Here is a 16,222-nt window from a genome sequence, read left to right as displayed (position 1 = left end):
GAGAGAAAAGGGAAACCAATTAGAATCACCTCAGATTTCTCAGCAGAGACAATCAAAGCAAGAAGAGCCTGGAATGATGTATGCCATGCCCTAAAAACAAACAACTATCAACCAAGAATACTGTACCCAGCTAAACTCTCCTTCATAACTGAAGGCCAAATAAAAACCTTCCATAGCAAAGAAAAATTGAAACAATACATCTCCACCAAACCAGCCCTACAAAAGATTCTTAAAGATGTCCTACACATAGAAAACCAACAAGACCGCAATAAAGGCCAAGAAACTGCACCCAAACTGAGACTCCAAGAACCATAGGAAGAACCCAGTTTTCACAGCCCCCAAGAAGGTAGATAACATGGCAGGAACTCCCAAATACCTCTCAGTCCTATCTCTTAATGTTAACGGACTGAACTCTCCAATTAAGTGACATAGACTGTCTAGTTGGATTAAAAAACAAGACCCTTCTATCTGCTGCCTGCAGGAGTCACATCTTGCCCGTAAAAACAAACACATTTTCAATGTTAAAGGCTGGAACAAAATCTACCAAGCAAACGGACCGCATAAACAGGCGGGAGTTGCAATCTTAATATCAGATAAAATAGACTTCAAATTAAAATTCGTGAAAAGAGATAAAGAAGGTCGCTACATACTAATTAAAGGATCTCTCCTTCAGGAGGATATTACGATTCTAAATATCTATTCGCCAAACAATGGAGCACCCAAATTTATCAAAGAAACACTACTTTCCCTCAAATCCCATATAGATCCAAAGACATTAATCGTTGGGGATTTTAACACACCACTCTCCCCACTAGATAGATCAACTCGGCAAAAACTCAACAGAGAAACCGCAGATCTAAACAGCTGCATAGATCAACTAGACTTAACAGACATCTACCGAACATTTCACCCAGCAGCATCAGAATACACGTTTTTCTCAGCAGCACATGGAACGTTTTCTAAAATAGACCACATTTTAGGCCACAAAGCAAACTTGTCTAAATTCAGAAACATTGAAGTTATACCTTGCATTCTCTCTGACCACAAGGGAATAAAGTTAGAACTCAACACCAAAAGCCACCAAAGAAAGTCCGGTATCACATGGAGGCTGAACAACACACTGCTGAATCATGAGTGGGTCATGGAAGAGATTAGAAAGGAAATTCAAATGTTCATGCTATTCAACAAAAATGAACACACAAAATACCAGCTCCTCTGGGACACAGCAAAGGCAGTACTCAGAGGCAAGTTTATAGCTCTGAGCTCCTACATCAACAAATTGGAGAGATCTGAAACTAACAATTTAATGACACATCTAAACCTCCTTGAAAAAGAGCAGCAAGATAAACCCCAATCCAGTAGACGGAAAGAAATAATCAAAATTAAATCAGAATTAAATGAATTAGAATCCAAAAAAACTATAGAAAGAATCAACAAAACAAAGAGTTGGTTCTTCGAAAAACTTAACAAAATTGACAGACCCTTAGCAAATCTTATCAGAAAAAGAAGAGAACACACCCAAATTAATAAACTCAGAGATGAGAATGGAAACATCACCACGGAAACAAGCAAGATTCAGAACATTATAAGGGAATACTTCGCAAAACTTTATGCTAATAAGTTTGAGAACTTGACAGAAATGGACCTCTTCCTAGCAAATATTGACATGCCAAAACTAAACCAAGATGAGGTAAACTATCTTAACAGGCCCATATCAAGCATTGAAATAGAAACAGCAATAAGAGACCTCCCAGCTAAGAAAAGTCCAGTACGAGATGGTTTTACAGCGGAATTTTACAAGGCCTTCAAAGCAGAGCTCACACCAATTCTCCTCCAACTCTTCAATGAAATTGAAAGAGAAAGCTCACTACCGAACACATTCTATGAAGCCATCATAACCCTCATCCCAAAACCAGGCAGGGACTCATCAAAGAAAGAGAACTATAGACCCATTTCTTTGATGAACATTGATGCAAAACTTCTCAACAAAATTTTGGCCAACAGACTTCAACAATTCATCCAAAAAATCATACACCACGATCAAACAGGATTCATTTCAGGGATGCAAAGCTGGTTCAATATACGCAAATCAATTAATATTATTCATCACATCAACAGGAGCAAGAATAACAACCACATGGTTATCTCAATAGACGCAGAAAAAGCATTCGACAAGATCCAACACCCCTTTATGATGAAGGTTTTGGAAAAATTAGGAATCCATGGAACATTCCTCAATACAATAAAGGCTGTATATGACAAACCTACAGCCAGCATTATACTCAATGGTGAAAAACTAAAGCCATTTCCTCTTAACTCAGGAACAAGACAAGGATGCCCACTCTCTCCACTTCTCTTCAATCTAGTATTAGAATGCCTAGCTACAGCAATAAGACAAGATGCAGACATAAAGGGGATCCAAATAGGGAAAGAAGAAATAAAACTCTCCCTCTTTGCAGATGACATGATCTTGTATTTAAAGAATCCCATAGACTCCACTCCCAAATTACTCAAGCTGATTCAAAACTTTGGCAAAGTAGCAGGTTATAAAATTAACCCCCAAAAATCAATGGCTTTTCTGTATGCCAACAATGAGAAAAGTGTGGCTGAAATTAGGAAAGCAACTCCATTTGTAATAGCCCCACAAAAAATAAAATACCTAGGAATTAACTTAACTAAAGAAGTGAAGGACCTCTATGATGAAAACTTTAAAATCTTGAAAAAGGAAATCAACACAGAACTTAAAAAATGGCAAAACCTCCCATGCTCCTGGATTGGAAAGATTAACATCGTGAAAATGGCAATACTTCCCAAGGCTATCTACAAATTCAACGCAATACCTATCAAAATTCCACCCTCATTCTTCAAGGAAATAGAAGAGGCAATCCAAAAATTCATATGGAACAATAAAAGACCCCGAATAGCAAAAACGCTCCTCAACGGAAAGAACACTGCTGGAGGAATATCAGTACCAAATTTCAAACTCTACTATAAAGCCATAGTAATCAAAACAGCTTGGTATTGGCATAAGAACAGACCTCAGGACCAATGGAATAGAATTGAAAACCCAGAAATGAACCTACAGACCTATAGCCATCTAATCTTCGATAAGGGAGCTAAAACAATAAAATGGAAGACAGACAGCCTCTTCAGTAAATGGTGCTGGCAAAACTGGTTAACTACATGTAGAAAACTAAAGCTAGATCCTTATATATCACCCTGCACCAGAATCAACTCCAAATGGATCAAAGACCTTGAACTCAAAGCAGACACTCTGAAAACATTACAGGACGGAATAGGAGAAACCCTGGGTGTCCTTGGCTCAGGCCGAAATTTTCTGAATAAAGACCCGGAAACACAACAAATCAAAGAAAGGCTGGACAAATGGGATTGTATAAGGTTGCAGAGCTTCTGCAGGGCAAATGACATAGCTAGCAAGATCAATAGAAAGCCCACGGACTGGGAGAAGATCTTTACTAGCCATACAACGGACAAGGGTCTCATATCTAAAATATACTTGGAACTCAAAAAATTAAACCACCCAACAACAAATCCTCAAAGAAACAACTGCCCAATAAGTAAGTGGGCGAAAGACTTAAAGAGAAGCTTCTCTGAAGAAGAAAGAAGGATGGCCAATAGACACATGAAGAAATGCTCAACATCCCTAGCCATAAAAGAAATGCAAATCAAAACAACATTGAGATATCACCTCACTCCAGTTAGAACAGCAAAAGTCAAGAACTCTAACAACAACAGATGCTGGAGGGGATGTGGACAGAAAGGAACCTTACTTCATTGTTGGTGGGAATGTAAACTTGTTCAACCACTTTGGAAGGCAGTATGGAGGTTCCTCAAAAGTCTCCACATAGAGCTCCCCAATGACCCAGCAATCCCACTTTTGGGCATTTACCCAAATGATCACAAACAAGGCCACACTAAAGCTACCAGCACAACTATGTTTATTGCAGCATTATTTACCATAGCTAAGACATGGAACCAACCCAGATGCCCCTCAGTAGATGAATGGATCAAGAAGATGTGGTATATATACACAATGGAATTCTATGCCTCCATCAGAAAGAATGACATTTCCCCATTTGTTAGGAAATGGAAAGGCTTGGAAAAAATTATATTAAGTGAAGTAAGCCAGGCCCAAAGAAACATAGGTCCCATGGTTTCCCTTATTTGCAATATCTAGTATAGGTATGAGTCAAGCGGAAAAAGTCAGATAATGTGATGTTAGGAAAACGAAACCTCAAATATCTATTTTAATGTTTTTGTTTCTTTCATGCATGTGTTTCCAACGCATTTATAATATTATTTCTTTGTTGCTTTGTATGTCCCTCCCCCACAGTGTAACCCCCGCTTTCACTATATTTGATGTCAGTATAACATGTGGAGGAGATGGGGACAAACAAGTCGTTTAAGGATTCAGGTGGACCTGTTGCAACAATGAGAAGTACAAAATGTCATGTCAAAACCAGCTTTACAATGTCGGGGGGGGGAGGGGGGTATGATTGGGTGGGAGGGAGGGGGGAGGCTGGGAAGGGAGGTGAAGGGTAAACAAAGGAGGAGGCTGCAATGCTTGGTAAGAAATGTATGCATTATCCTGCCCATGTAATTGTAACCCCTCTGTACATAGTATGTTCTCAAATAAAATAAAATTAAATTAAAAAAAAAAAAACAATGAAGATGAATGAAGAAAGCTTACAGGAATTTTGGAGACAGTATTAAATAGCAAGTATTTAGGTTATTGAATATTAAGATAAACTCAGTAAATGTCAAAGGGGAAGAAAGTTTATTCAAAGCAATAATAGCAGAAAATATCCCAAGCCTAGAGAACAATACAGATATCTAGATACTGAAATGTTAAGGTCATCAACAAATGTCCATGAAAAAATGGAAATAAATACATTGTTCATGGATTAGAAGAACCAATATAGTTAAAATGTCTTACAAAGTAACCTACAGATTCAATGAAATCCCTCGCAAAATAGCAATGCCATTTTTAAAGCAGCTACACAAACATCCTAATACTTATATGGAACCATGAACAAACTGAAAAACCATCCTGTGCAAAAACAACAGAGCAGGAGGTCTTATACTAATTACTTCAAAATATACTACAAAGCTGTAGAAATTTAAAAAGTTTATGGCATCTGCATAAATGCAGACCCTTATACCAAATGAATAGAAAAGGAAGTCCAGGAAGTGGAGCTGTGGCTTAAAGTGGTAGAGCAGTAGCTTTGAGCAAAAGAGCTCAGAGAGAGGACCCAAACCCCAAGTTCAAGTGTCATGACCAGAAGAAAGAGAGAGAGAGAGAGACAGACAGACAGACAGACAGACAGACAGACAGAGACAGAGACAGAGACACAGAGACAGAGACAGAGAATGGAGAGAAAGAAAGAGAGAAAGAAAGGAAGGAAGGAAGGAAGGAAGGAAGGAAGGTAGGAAGGAAGGAAGGAAGGAAAGAAAGAAAGAAAGAAAGGAAAGAAAGAAAGAAAGAAAAGAAGGATGGAAGGGAGGGAGGGAGGGAGGGAGGGAGGGAGGTAGGGAGGGAGGGAGGGAGGGAAAAGAAAAGAGAACCCAGAATTACACTAATTAATGTATAGCCAATTGATTTTCAACAAAGGTTCTAACGACATGTACTCAAGAAAGAACAATGTTTTCAGTGAATTTTTCTGGGAAATTGGATATCCATGTGGAAGAATTAAACTAAACTCCATCTCTCCAGTTATATACATCAATTCAAATAGGTTGAACACTTAAAGTTAAGATGATAAACTCTGAAAGTTGTACAAAAAAGGACTGGGATTGTTTTGGAACATTGAAATAGGCAGATTTTGGATAAAGCCACCAAACCATAGGAAGCATAGACAGGTAGAATAATATACACTTCTACCAAGCAAACAAGATTTCAAACTAGGCATATGAAAAATGGTTTTCAGCCTGTATATAAAGAAACTCATCAATATCAAAAAAACAAATAATCTGAATAAAAAGGGAATAGATTTAAGCAGACATTTTCAAAATGACATACAAATAGCAATGATGTATTTGAAAAAATTCAGCATTACTAATAATCAGGAAATATAAATGGAAACTGAAATATGACTTCCTGTCAATAAAAATAGCCATTGTCAAAATACCATAGATAAATGCTGATAAGAATGTGGAGTATATGAATCCTTTATATACTGTTGGTGAGGATGTCAATTAGTACAGATATTAGAGAAACAGTTGTCAAGTTTCTGAAAAAGTTAAAAATAAAACAATAATCCAACAGCCACACTACTGACTATAAGAAATCAATATGTTGAAAACAGTCCTCATTTCATGGAACACTGCTCACAATAGCTAAGAAATATAAAACAATGAAGTATGCATCAGCTGATGAAATAATAAAGAATATGTGGTATGTAAACAGAGTGGGAACACTATTCTACTTTAGAAAATGAAATCTTGTCATTTGTGACTACTTGGAAAGATCTAAAGAATATGATGTTAAATGAAATAAGCCAGGCACAGAAAGATAATTACTATATGATCCAATTCATTTGTGGAAATCACATAAAACTTGAGAGCAGACATAGTTATCAGAGGCTGGAAGTGGAGGGAGGGACCTGGAGGGTAATAAGTATTAACTTCCAGTTTGATGTCAACAAGAAGTTCTGATGAGCTATTATTACAAAGTAGAGCAACTATAATTAACTCTTCATTATATATGTCAAGTAACAAGAAAAGAAGCCTTTGACTGCTCTTACTATAAATGCCAAATATTTGAGGAGACAAGTACATTTAAATTGATTTTTAAATGTCAGTATGTATACATGTATCAAAACACTACATGTTACCTCCCATACTATGCACAAATTTATGTTTCCATGTATCAGATAAAGGCAAATTGAATTATAAATACAAATAAAATTTAATATTTCAGCAGAGCTGCAGAAACGTTTTGTTTTACACTTATTGGTTCATTTGTACACAGAGTAAATTGCTTTGGTAGGCAATGCTGATAGGCATGCTTAGAGATATAAAGAAAAGGGATAAAGCAGAATTTAGCAGACAGAAAATGTGAGATAGCAGAATGAATTACTATACAAGGAGTGTGATAACCTGAGGTTTACCTTTACCTTCTAACTTATGGGAAGGTCAACATCCTTTCCTCACCTATAAAATTGAAATAAATCCTTCCTACTATCACATTTCAAAGGCTCTTCTGCACTACTCTTGCATCTTATAGAAGCATCCATGACCAAAAAGGATTCATTGCAGAAAAGGGTAGTAATTAAGAAAATGGACTCTGAACTGAGCACAGTGACAACTGCAATCTTAGCTCTCCTGGTAGAGGACCTGCTTATTAGTGTACTAATAAGCCCTAAATTTAAACTCTAGTAACACCAAAAGAATACTCTGGAATCATATTGCATTGAACATTACTTAGGCTTGTTACTATGTAATTTAACACAAATTATAATTTTCTATGCCCCTATTTGTCTTCTATTAAATAACCATAAGTGCACACACCATATAAAATTGCACTGTAATTTAAATGAGATAATATAGAGACCATAGAGTAAAACCATATGGTCCGCATAAATAAATAAACAAATCCGCAAAAAATATACAGACCGATCTTAGTATAGTGAATGGCATTTGACAAGTACTGAGCATAATAAGAAGGAGGCTCGTGATGGCATGATGGGACCTATTAAATTACCTACAGTATATGTTTACATATAGTAAACATCATTCTTCCTTTCTGTCATAAGATTTTATCTGTTCAGAAAAAAATGGGAAGATGGCATCGTTCTGAACTTACATTTAGTATTTATTGTGCATTTCCCCAGGGGTGAACAAGCTTTCCAAATGTGATCTCACCTTACAGTTGTGGAAAGTAGGACTTAATGTTTTCCTGGGGGGGGGGGGAGTGAAGGTCTTTAGAATTCTAGACAATCAACTCCATCCCTTACATATATTTGGGCCCAACACTGTACAGGGCACCTATACAAAAGACTTGGACACCTGTGTCTTTCCTATATAGATCTGCATAGTGTATCAACTTATGTGGCTCAGTCCTGCTATAGAATCATGGGGCTCCAGGATAGCAGCCACAAAAGCATAACTGGACGGTTCTATACTTATTCTCTGCTTCCCCTAAAGAGCCATTTTCTGATTTTGTCTGCTATAGTCTAGGTCCAGGAAAACTGAAAAGATGCTGTTTTGCTTTGTTTTGCTTTGGTGGTGTGGCTTGAACTCAGGGCCTGGTCGCTGTCCCTGTCAAGGCTAGCACTCTACCACTTTGAGCCTCAGGTGCACTTCCAGTTTTCTGGTGGTTCATTCGAGATAGAGTCTTAGTGGGGCTTTTCTGCCCCGGCTGGCTTCAAATCCTGATCCTCATATCTCAGCCTCCTGAGCTGCTAAAACTACAGGCATAAGCCACTAGCGCCCTGGCTGAAACTGAAAAGTTTCAACTCTGCCTATTGCAGAGGCTCTTTAGTTTTGGTTCAGTTTCAAGTCAAAAGGAAAAGACTGGCAAGGAAATGGAAGGCAGCAGTTAAGCAGAGTTAGGGTATTTCTCCATTACACTCCCTCATATGTACCCTAAGGTTATAGTTCTTGAAAGGCCCTATCCAGTCTTGCCAGGCTCCAGTACCATTGCTCCTTCCTCTTGTCATAACAGCCCTTAGTAAAACAACAGTTTTCTCCTTTGTTGGTTCCCTCAGCCATGTACACCTCTCTGTAAGTAAACCCTTCATTCAGTGATCTTCCACTGAATCACTGAATGTGGTTTATATTTCCAGCTAAATATAACCCTGTTCACACATATTGTGCCAACCTAATCTCTCTCCTCTGCCTTCTCTGAAGTGTAGATGGTGGTAACAGACTTTATTCTTAGTGCTACTAGTAGTAATGACAGGCTTCTGCTTCTAACAGTAAATAATGTTTCCACATGTCTAAAATTATTTACTTTATGTGTTATTTAAATCTTTGTCCTTCATCTCATTTGTTGGGGTGGAAGGAGACTTAATTTTAGCAACTGGAGAGTGATGAAATTGCTTGGACATCTACTGAAAGAAATACATGAAAATCAATGGTAAATCCAGATCATATTTCTAAATGGTTTCATTTGCATCTGTTGATTCTCAGTAAAATACTTAAAACCAAAAAACAGTTAGGGAAATCATTCCCTTTCTCTATCCCAAAACCTGCTATTGACTGATGCAAAAATTCATTGGACACCATCCTGAGTTACCTTGTACCACACAACATCGGGCTCCTGATCAGACTTTTTGAAGTCATCCATGTCTGGGCAGGAGATCTCCTTTCTTTTAGTGACTTCGGATTTTTCTAAATAGCGGATCCTGCTGTTGTAGCACAGGCCTGATTCATTTTCTGCAACAGTCAAGGACATTGACACCTTCATGCAATAAGTTGAGTTTCTGTGGGAATAGAGAAATAAGAAAATGGCTTTATTGGGTGTTTACAACTTAGTGTTCTATATATTTCAAGATTATTGACTTTTCTATATAGTACTTTGTCTAAAAACCGGAAACAACCTATAAACAACACATAGCAATTTTCTACTTTAACCAACAAAATGATATTAAACAAAATAGTAATATGGGCACCAATGGCTGTGAGGTAGCTTCAGAGCTAAACAGAAGAGATGTACTCATCTAATGGACTGTAACACAGACTTCTTTCCCAGTAACAAATATTGCTATATTGAAAATTTGAAAGAAAAATCTGTGAAAAAAAATCTTATAATTGGGACTGTAGTCATCTCTGCTATCCATAGTTCTTTAACAATTATTCCAGAAGTTGTGGATTTTATAAATGATGTTGAAGCCTAGATTTCCTTTCATAAGATACATGCAGAAAACAAGATTAACAGAGATTATACTTGTTAGTTTATATAGGTTTGTTTTTATTAGTGATATTGCCTATACAAAAGGGGTTCACTTTAGTATTCCATAAGTTTTTAAGATGCTTACTAATTTTTATTTATGTGTCTTGGTCATTAGTGTGTTTACATTCTATTTACCATAAATAAGGGAAACAATGTAGCCTATGTTTCTTTAGTTCTGGCTAACTTCGCCTAATATACTATTTTCCAAGTTTTTCCATTACTTTACAAATGATACAATACCATTCTTTCTGATGGATGAATAGAATTCCATTTTACACACACACACACACACACACACACATACACACACACACACACACACACACACACCATTTCTTGATCCATTCATCCACCGAGGGACATCTAGGTGGGATTCCATGTCTTGGCTATGGTAAACAATGCTGCAGTAAAATGGTTGCACTGGTGGCTTTAATTTGGACTGGTTTGTGGTCCATTAGATAAATGCCCAAGAGTGGTATTGCTGCGTCATAGAGGAACTCTATGTGGAGTCTTTTGAGGAACCTCCATACTACTTTCCAGAGTGGCTGAACAAGTTTACAGTCCCACCAACAGTGTAAGAGTTCCCTTTTGGCCACATCCCTATCATTATTTGTTATTGTTAGTTTTCCTGATAATGGCTTTGATAAATTATATAGGACCCTAATCATTAACATGCAGAGGCCAAAGAAGGTTAAGCATATGAGTAGTGGACAAAAGTTCAATATCTATGGGCAGATGATCATATAAAATAATATTCTACGCAGAAGAGAGACACTCTTTTGTTGACATTTTTGATGTTTTTGTTCTCTTTTTCTTTTGTATTGCTTGTTACTTTGTATTTGGGAGAGTAAGGGAGGGCACATAAAGGGTGGAACAAGGATGAACAAATTCAACAGTGATACTCACCAGACACTGTGGAGAAATGAACTGGATATCATACGGATGGTTATGGAAGGGAGAAATTTAGAGAGAGCAATGGAAAGGGAGAATAGTTCAAAAACAATTGTACAGATTGTACCTGATTCATGGAACTTTAATCCCTTTGTATATCAACTACAAAAAAATTAAAAATTAATATAAAAATGTTAAAGAAAAAAGAAAAATCTGGACAAATTAGCAATACATGATATTTCAGTATCGAAAAAAATTTGAAACTACTTTTATAATCTGTGGATTACTTCAAGGGAAGGCAAAAATTGCTACATAGATGACAGTGGCATATAATACATTTAAAATATTTTATAGTAAATTCTGCAATCTTAATCTTAATCAAATATGACCTCATTAAAATGACCAAACATGAAAAAAGATGTTTACTAAGATATGCTAGCGACTGAATTTCAAGCAGGCACTCACTACTAACAAATCCTATTATGGCCAGTCAGAAATAATTTTAGCCATCAAAATAATCTCCATAAGGGAATTTTAAGGTTATATTTTATCATCAGGCCATTTTTAAACTGGGTTTTAATTGGGAAACTTATTATTTGAAATCATTTATAGGACAAAAATTCTTCCTTCTTATATCTTAGTTACAGGTATCATGTATCTGCCTTCTCAGTAACATGAGTTCAATCTTTAAAAGTTTTAATTAGTTTGATTAACTAAAAATAAAGCATTCTGCCTTACTTTATGAATACTCTATGACTTTACTTGTGCCAAAAGATGTCAACCACATGAAAGAAAATTAATATATACAGGGAAAAGATAATACTAAGAAGGTCAACCATAAATTTTGCTGAGACTATATCTGTATTAATATTAAAAGATACCTGCTGCCAAAAACAGAAAGTGCCAAGAATAGCGATACAAAATCAAGTACACCTACCATCAAGTGATAACAATCTTAAAACAGATGAAAGTAGCATGGCAACCATTAATATTAAGATGGCCCCATGTGATTGGTGCTATACATAATATTTAATACTCATTGAAATTTCCTGACATTACACAAAATACAAGTGCCAATTGCTGTGTGCATTAATTTTACAAGCTAAGATAATCAAAATGACTCCTATTAAGTTTCCAGTGAAGTTAATTATTAAAAAGCACCCCTGACGCTGTTTGGCTTGTGTCCTCTAAGAAAAATGGTATTAAAACATACCAATTCTGATGTCAGAAGCAACTCCATTAGACTATGTAGATCATAAGAGATTGCTTTCTTCTCTTTCTACAATGGGACAAAATGGCATAAGCTATGCCCAATGGGGATCAAACAGAAGAAAATGTTTACCCTAGTGATATGCTGGACAACTTCTTTAAATGTCATGAAACTAAAAGCTCTATAAAAAAATAATGTCTCAGGCGACTAGGTGTATATAATCCCAAATACTCAGAAGGTAGAGAGAGAATCAGGAGGATCATATTTTGAAGCCATCTTGGTCAAAATGTTAGCAACATCCCCAAGTAAACAATAAGCTAGGTATAGGGACACATTTCTGTTACCCAAGCTACATAGGTGGTATGAATAGGAGAATTGTTTATCTAGGTCAGCGCAAGGAAGAATATGAGACTTTATCTAAAATATAACTAAGGCAAAAAGTGCTGGTCACATGGCTCAAGTGGTAGAGCATGTCTAGGTGGCATAAGTCCTAGAGTTCAAACCCTATTATCTACCATTTTAAGTCTCGGGAAAGAAGAGAACATTTTTAATTTAATTTTATTGTAAAGGTGATGTATAGAGAAGTTACAGTTACATAAGTGAGTAAGGAGTACATTTCTTTTTGAACAGTGTTACCCCCTCCCTTGTTTTTACCCTCCAAGAATTTATTTCTTAATTATGGTTACAACACTTCCATGCTCAATGTCTCCAAGTTGACCTTATTCCCTACAAGGCTATATACATGATTTGGCTTATCATAACATCTTTCTCCACTCAAAGCACAACCACAATGGTATTTTCTTTGTTCTTCAAACTAAGTCTATTCAGACTATAGGCCTTACTCTTTCTAGTCTCCCTTATCTTCTTATTTACTAAGTGTAAAAGATGTAAAATTGTTTATTGCTCTTGTTCATTACTCTGTCCCTGGGATCTAAATGAATAGATGGTTAGTGACTGATTCATTGAGGGGCATTAAAAAGTATATGTTCAAAAAGCATGTATCTGCTTTTCATGGCATCAATTTCATATGGTGCAACCCTGCCTTTTCTTCATAGCCAGGAGCCAGTGGCTCAAGCTTGTAATCCTAGCTATTCAGGATGCTGTGATCTGAGGATTGTTATTCAAAGCCAAGCCAGGAAGGGAAGTATGTTGTTAATAAGTAATAATCATAATTTATATGTAATATAAAAACCGTGAACAATCACTGACGTATTTAAAAACAATGCGCAACAGCAAATAAGATGAGATAACTGCTGTGCCAGGACTCTAATTAACAGGAAAGGGTCTGAGGTCATTTGGACAAGAGGTCTACTTCTAGAGAGCCATGCAAGTCTGAAAGAACCCAAAAGTACACAAACAATGCAGGAAAGAACTTCCAGGGAGTATAAAATACTAGGCAATTGTCAGATCTTTGGAGGTCAAATGGTAGTAAAGTTCCACTAAGCTTCTGGGCACCTCTTACACCAACACTTTCTATGGTTAATCCTAGAACTCCAGGCAAATTTTCAGAAATGAAACAGACATACCCTATACTTTTCCCCAGCCCCTCCAAAAGACGAATGACATAGGCTATGCCAGCAGCCCTCATACTTCACACGGGATGAAAATAAGGGAAGGAAACACCCTGAGGGTAGCTAATGACTTGCAGAAGGAAATGCTTCAGTCCTCCCTAACCAATCTTAGGCCAGAACCCTATATGTATGTACTGTTGCTCTGCTCCCTTGTATGTAGATAGAGGCTGACAAGCCCTAATATGAAGTTGTTCATGATAACCAAGGTCTTTGGAACTCAAAGATGAAACCTACTTTGAGTACTGCTGTCACTATGGCTGACCTAGCAAAGGTATGATCAAGGCTGCTTGACATCTGGAGATTCAGGTTGATTTTTATTAGTCCTGTAATCCAGCTCTGGCACCAGTCCTGCTAACAATCTTGCATTATTTAGATTTTATTTTGAAAAATGCTCCAGGCTAGTTCTATTTAAAATGCTTCTTGCAACGAAGGCCAAAAAATGTTACCTTTCTTTCATTAGGTACAATTAGAGCTAGCAAGGTTGAAGAGGCAAACTGACTGTGAGAATGAGGATTATATTTTTTGCTTTTCCCTGTTCACATCCTAAGGAAGATGAGGAACACATTCAGACTTAATGTAAACAAATGGCTTCCACAGTGATATTCTAACAACAATTTACAATTATTTATGCTTGCAATCTTTCCAAACAGAATTGTTCCTAGTATCCCCAAGCGATACATTCCAAGATCCCCACTTCATCCGATAATATAAAAAAATCTTCAGATGCTTAACTCTTCTATATAAAATAGCATTGCATTTGCATATAGTCTATGTACACCCTCTCATATGCTTGAAGTTATCACTATATGAGTTGTAATCCTTAATACAATGTAAATGTTATATAAATAGCTATGCCGTATTATCTAGGGAATAGTGACAAGAAAAAAGTTTCATCTTTGGTTAGTGCGGATGAAAGTATTTTATTTCCAGGTACTTATGACCCACATTTAGATGAATCCACGGATATAGAACCCATAAATACAGAAAGATAATTGTATTTCTGTATCTTATCAAATGTAATTTTATTAATACTCTGGAAAATTGACAGGGTATAATCTAGCTGGATTAGAATCCAAACAGAGAGGACAAATAACTCAGTTAAGCTTGTATTGCTGGTCAGTGGTTTAAAACCAAAGTTTCTTGGCTGTTAGTCTCTGGAAGCAGATGATGCTAACAGTGCTTATCAGCAAAAATAACTTATAATTATGCATGCCAACTTGGGCAAGCTGATAGAAAAGCAGATGTTTAAAGGTACCATTCAAATAATTATGTTGTTAATGTGCATAACAAAATAAATTGCAAATGTATGAATAAGCCAAAGTTAACTGTTAGCTACTTTAGGTTGCAATTTAATCACTTTAGTGTACTTTGGGTAGGGATGAGACTCAAGATTTAAAACATACATGAAAAATCTAAATGTCATTTCTAATTCCTGCTTATAAAATATGCTTATGCTATAAATCTAATGTTTTATTTGAGAGTTTGGTTTTATATTGTTATTTTACTAATCAAATGAAAATAACCTAAAATAAATATGGCGGGTTTTTTCATATCTAAAAGCAGAAGCTCTATTTAAAATGTTTTAGGATATAGTTGAAATTTTTCTAAATGAATCATTCCATAATCTTATACTCATTACAAAATACTTTCCTTGCAAATCTTAGAAGCAGCAAATGATCAGCAAACTAAATTAACTTTACTTTTTGTGCATTTTTTGGTCAGTTGTGGGCCTGAACTCTGGGCCTGGGCACTGTCCCTCAGCTCTTCAGCTCAAGGCTAGTGCTCTAACACTTGAGCCACAGCACTGCTTCCGGCTTTTTCTGCTTATGTGGTGCTGAGGAATGGAACCCAGGGCCTCATGCATGCAGGCAAGCACTCTACCACTGAGCCACCTTCCCAGCCCCATTTTTCCATTTTTGTGCATTTAAAAAATATGAATTGAATGCTATGCATAACTGTCAATCTACAATTATTAGATGGCTAATCCTGATGAAAACATAAAAAGTATCAACTGATGTTGTAGCAATTTGAGGAAAGAGAAACAAATAATAAACAAAAGCATCTCAACTCTTTTCATGGTTTCCTTTTCTCAAAAATCATTAGAATAAGAGTTCTATTTAAAAAAATCTCTGCTGGGCACCTGTGGCTCATGCCTGTGATCTTAGCTACTCAGGAGACTGAGATCTGAGTATCATGGTTCAGAGCCAATCTGGGCAGAGAATTCCATGATACTTGTATCTCAAATTAACCACCAGCAAACGCCAGAGTAGACCTGTGACTCAAATGATAGAGAATCACTAGCCTTGAGGAAAAGGCTCAGAAACCAGTCCCAGACCCTGTGTTCAAGCCCCAAGGCAGGAACACACACAATCAAAATCTCTAGCCTGGTTTAAAAGGACTATTTCAAATGTGCATTGAAAACTAACAAATACAATACAATAAAAGGCCAAAAAGACACAGATTGGCCAATTTATTGACAATGTTATCCTATGAAGAAAAAAATCCTTATAGAATCATTCAAATGATATGTATTGGATACTTTCCATGTACTATGCTACTTATGTACACTCAAAAGTAGTTTTTATAACATCCTATGCTATAGTATGTTATTCTGTAATAAAATCTTGGGGGAAC

At 36.5% G+C, this 16,222-nt stretch overlaps 1 protein-coding gene across 1 annotated transcript in view; it reads right to left on the bottom strand.

Annotated features, from left to right (window-relative positions):
- The window catches only part of Il1rapl2 (interleukin 1 receptor accessory protein like 2), a 1,053,788-nt gene that overhangs the window by 498,578 nt on the left and 538,988 nt on the right, over window positions 1-16,222 (bottom strand). Inside the window, exon 3 of the mRNA XM_042688187.1 lies at window positions 9,260-9,446. Within this exon, the coding sequence (XP_042544121.1) occupies window positions 9,260-9,446 (187 nt within the window). The remainder of the gene's footprint in view (window positions 1-9,259; window positions 9,447-16,222) is intronic.

This window comes from Dipodomys spectabilis, unplaced genomic scaffold (genome assembly GCF_019054845.1).
Source record: "Dipodomys spectabilis isolate Male_0828 unplaced genomic scaffold, ASM1905484v1 ptg000113l, whole genome shotgun sequence".
Classification (NCBI taxonomy): Eukaryota; Metazoa; Chordata; class Mammalia; order Rodentia; family Heteromyidae; genus Dipodomys; species Dipodomys spectabilis.
This window is presented reverse-complemented; position numbering and strand designations above follow the sequence as displayed.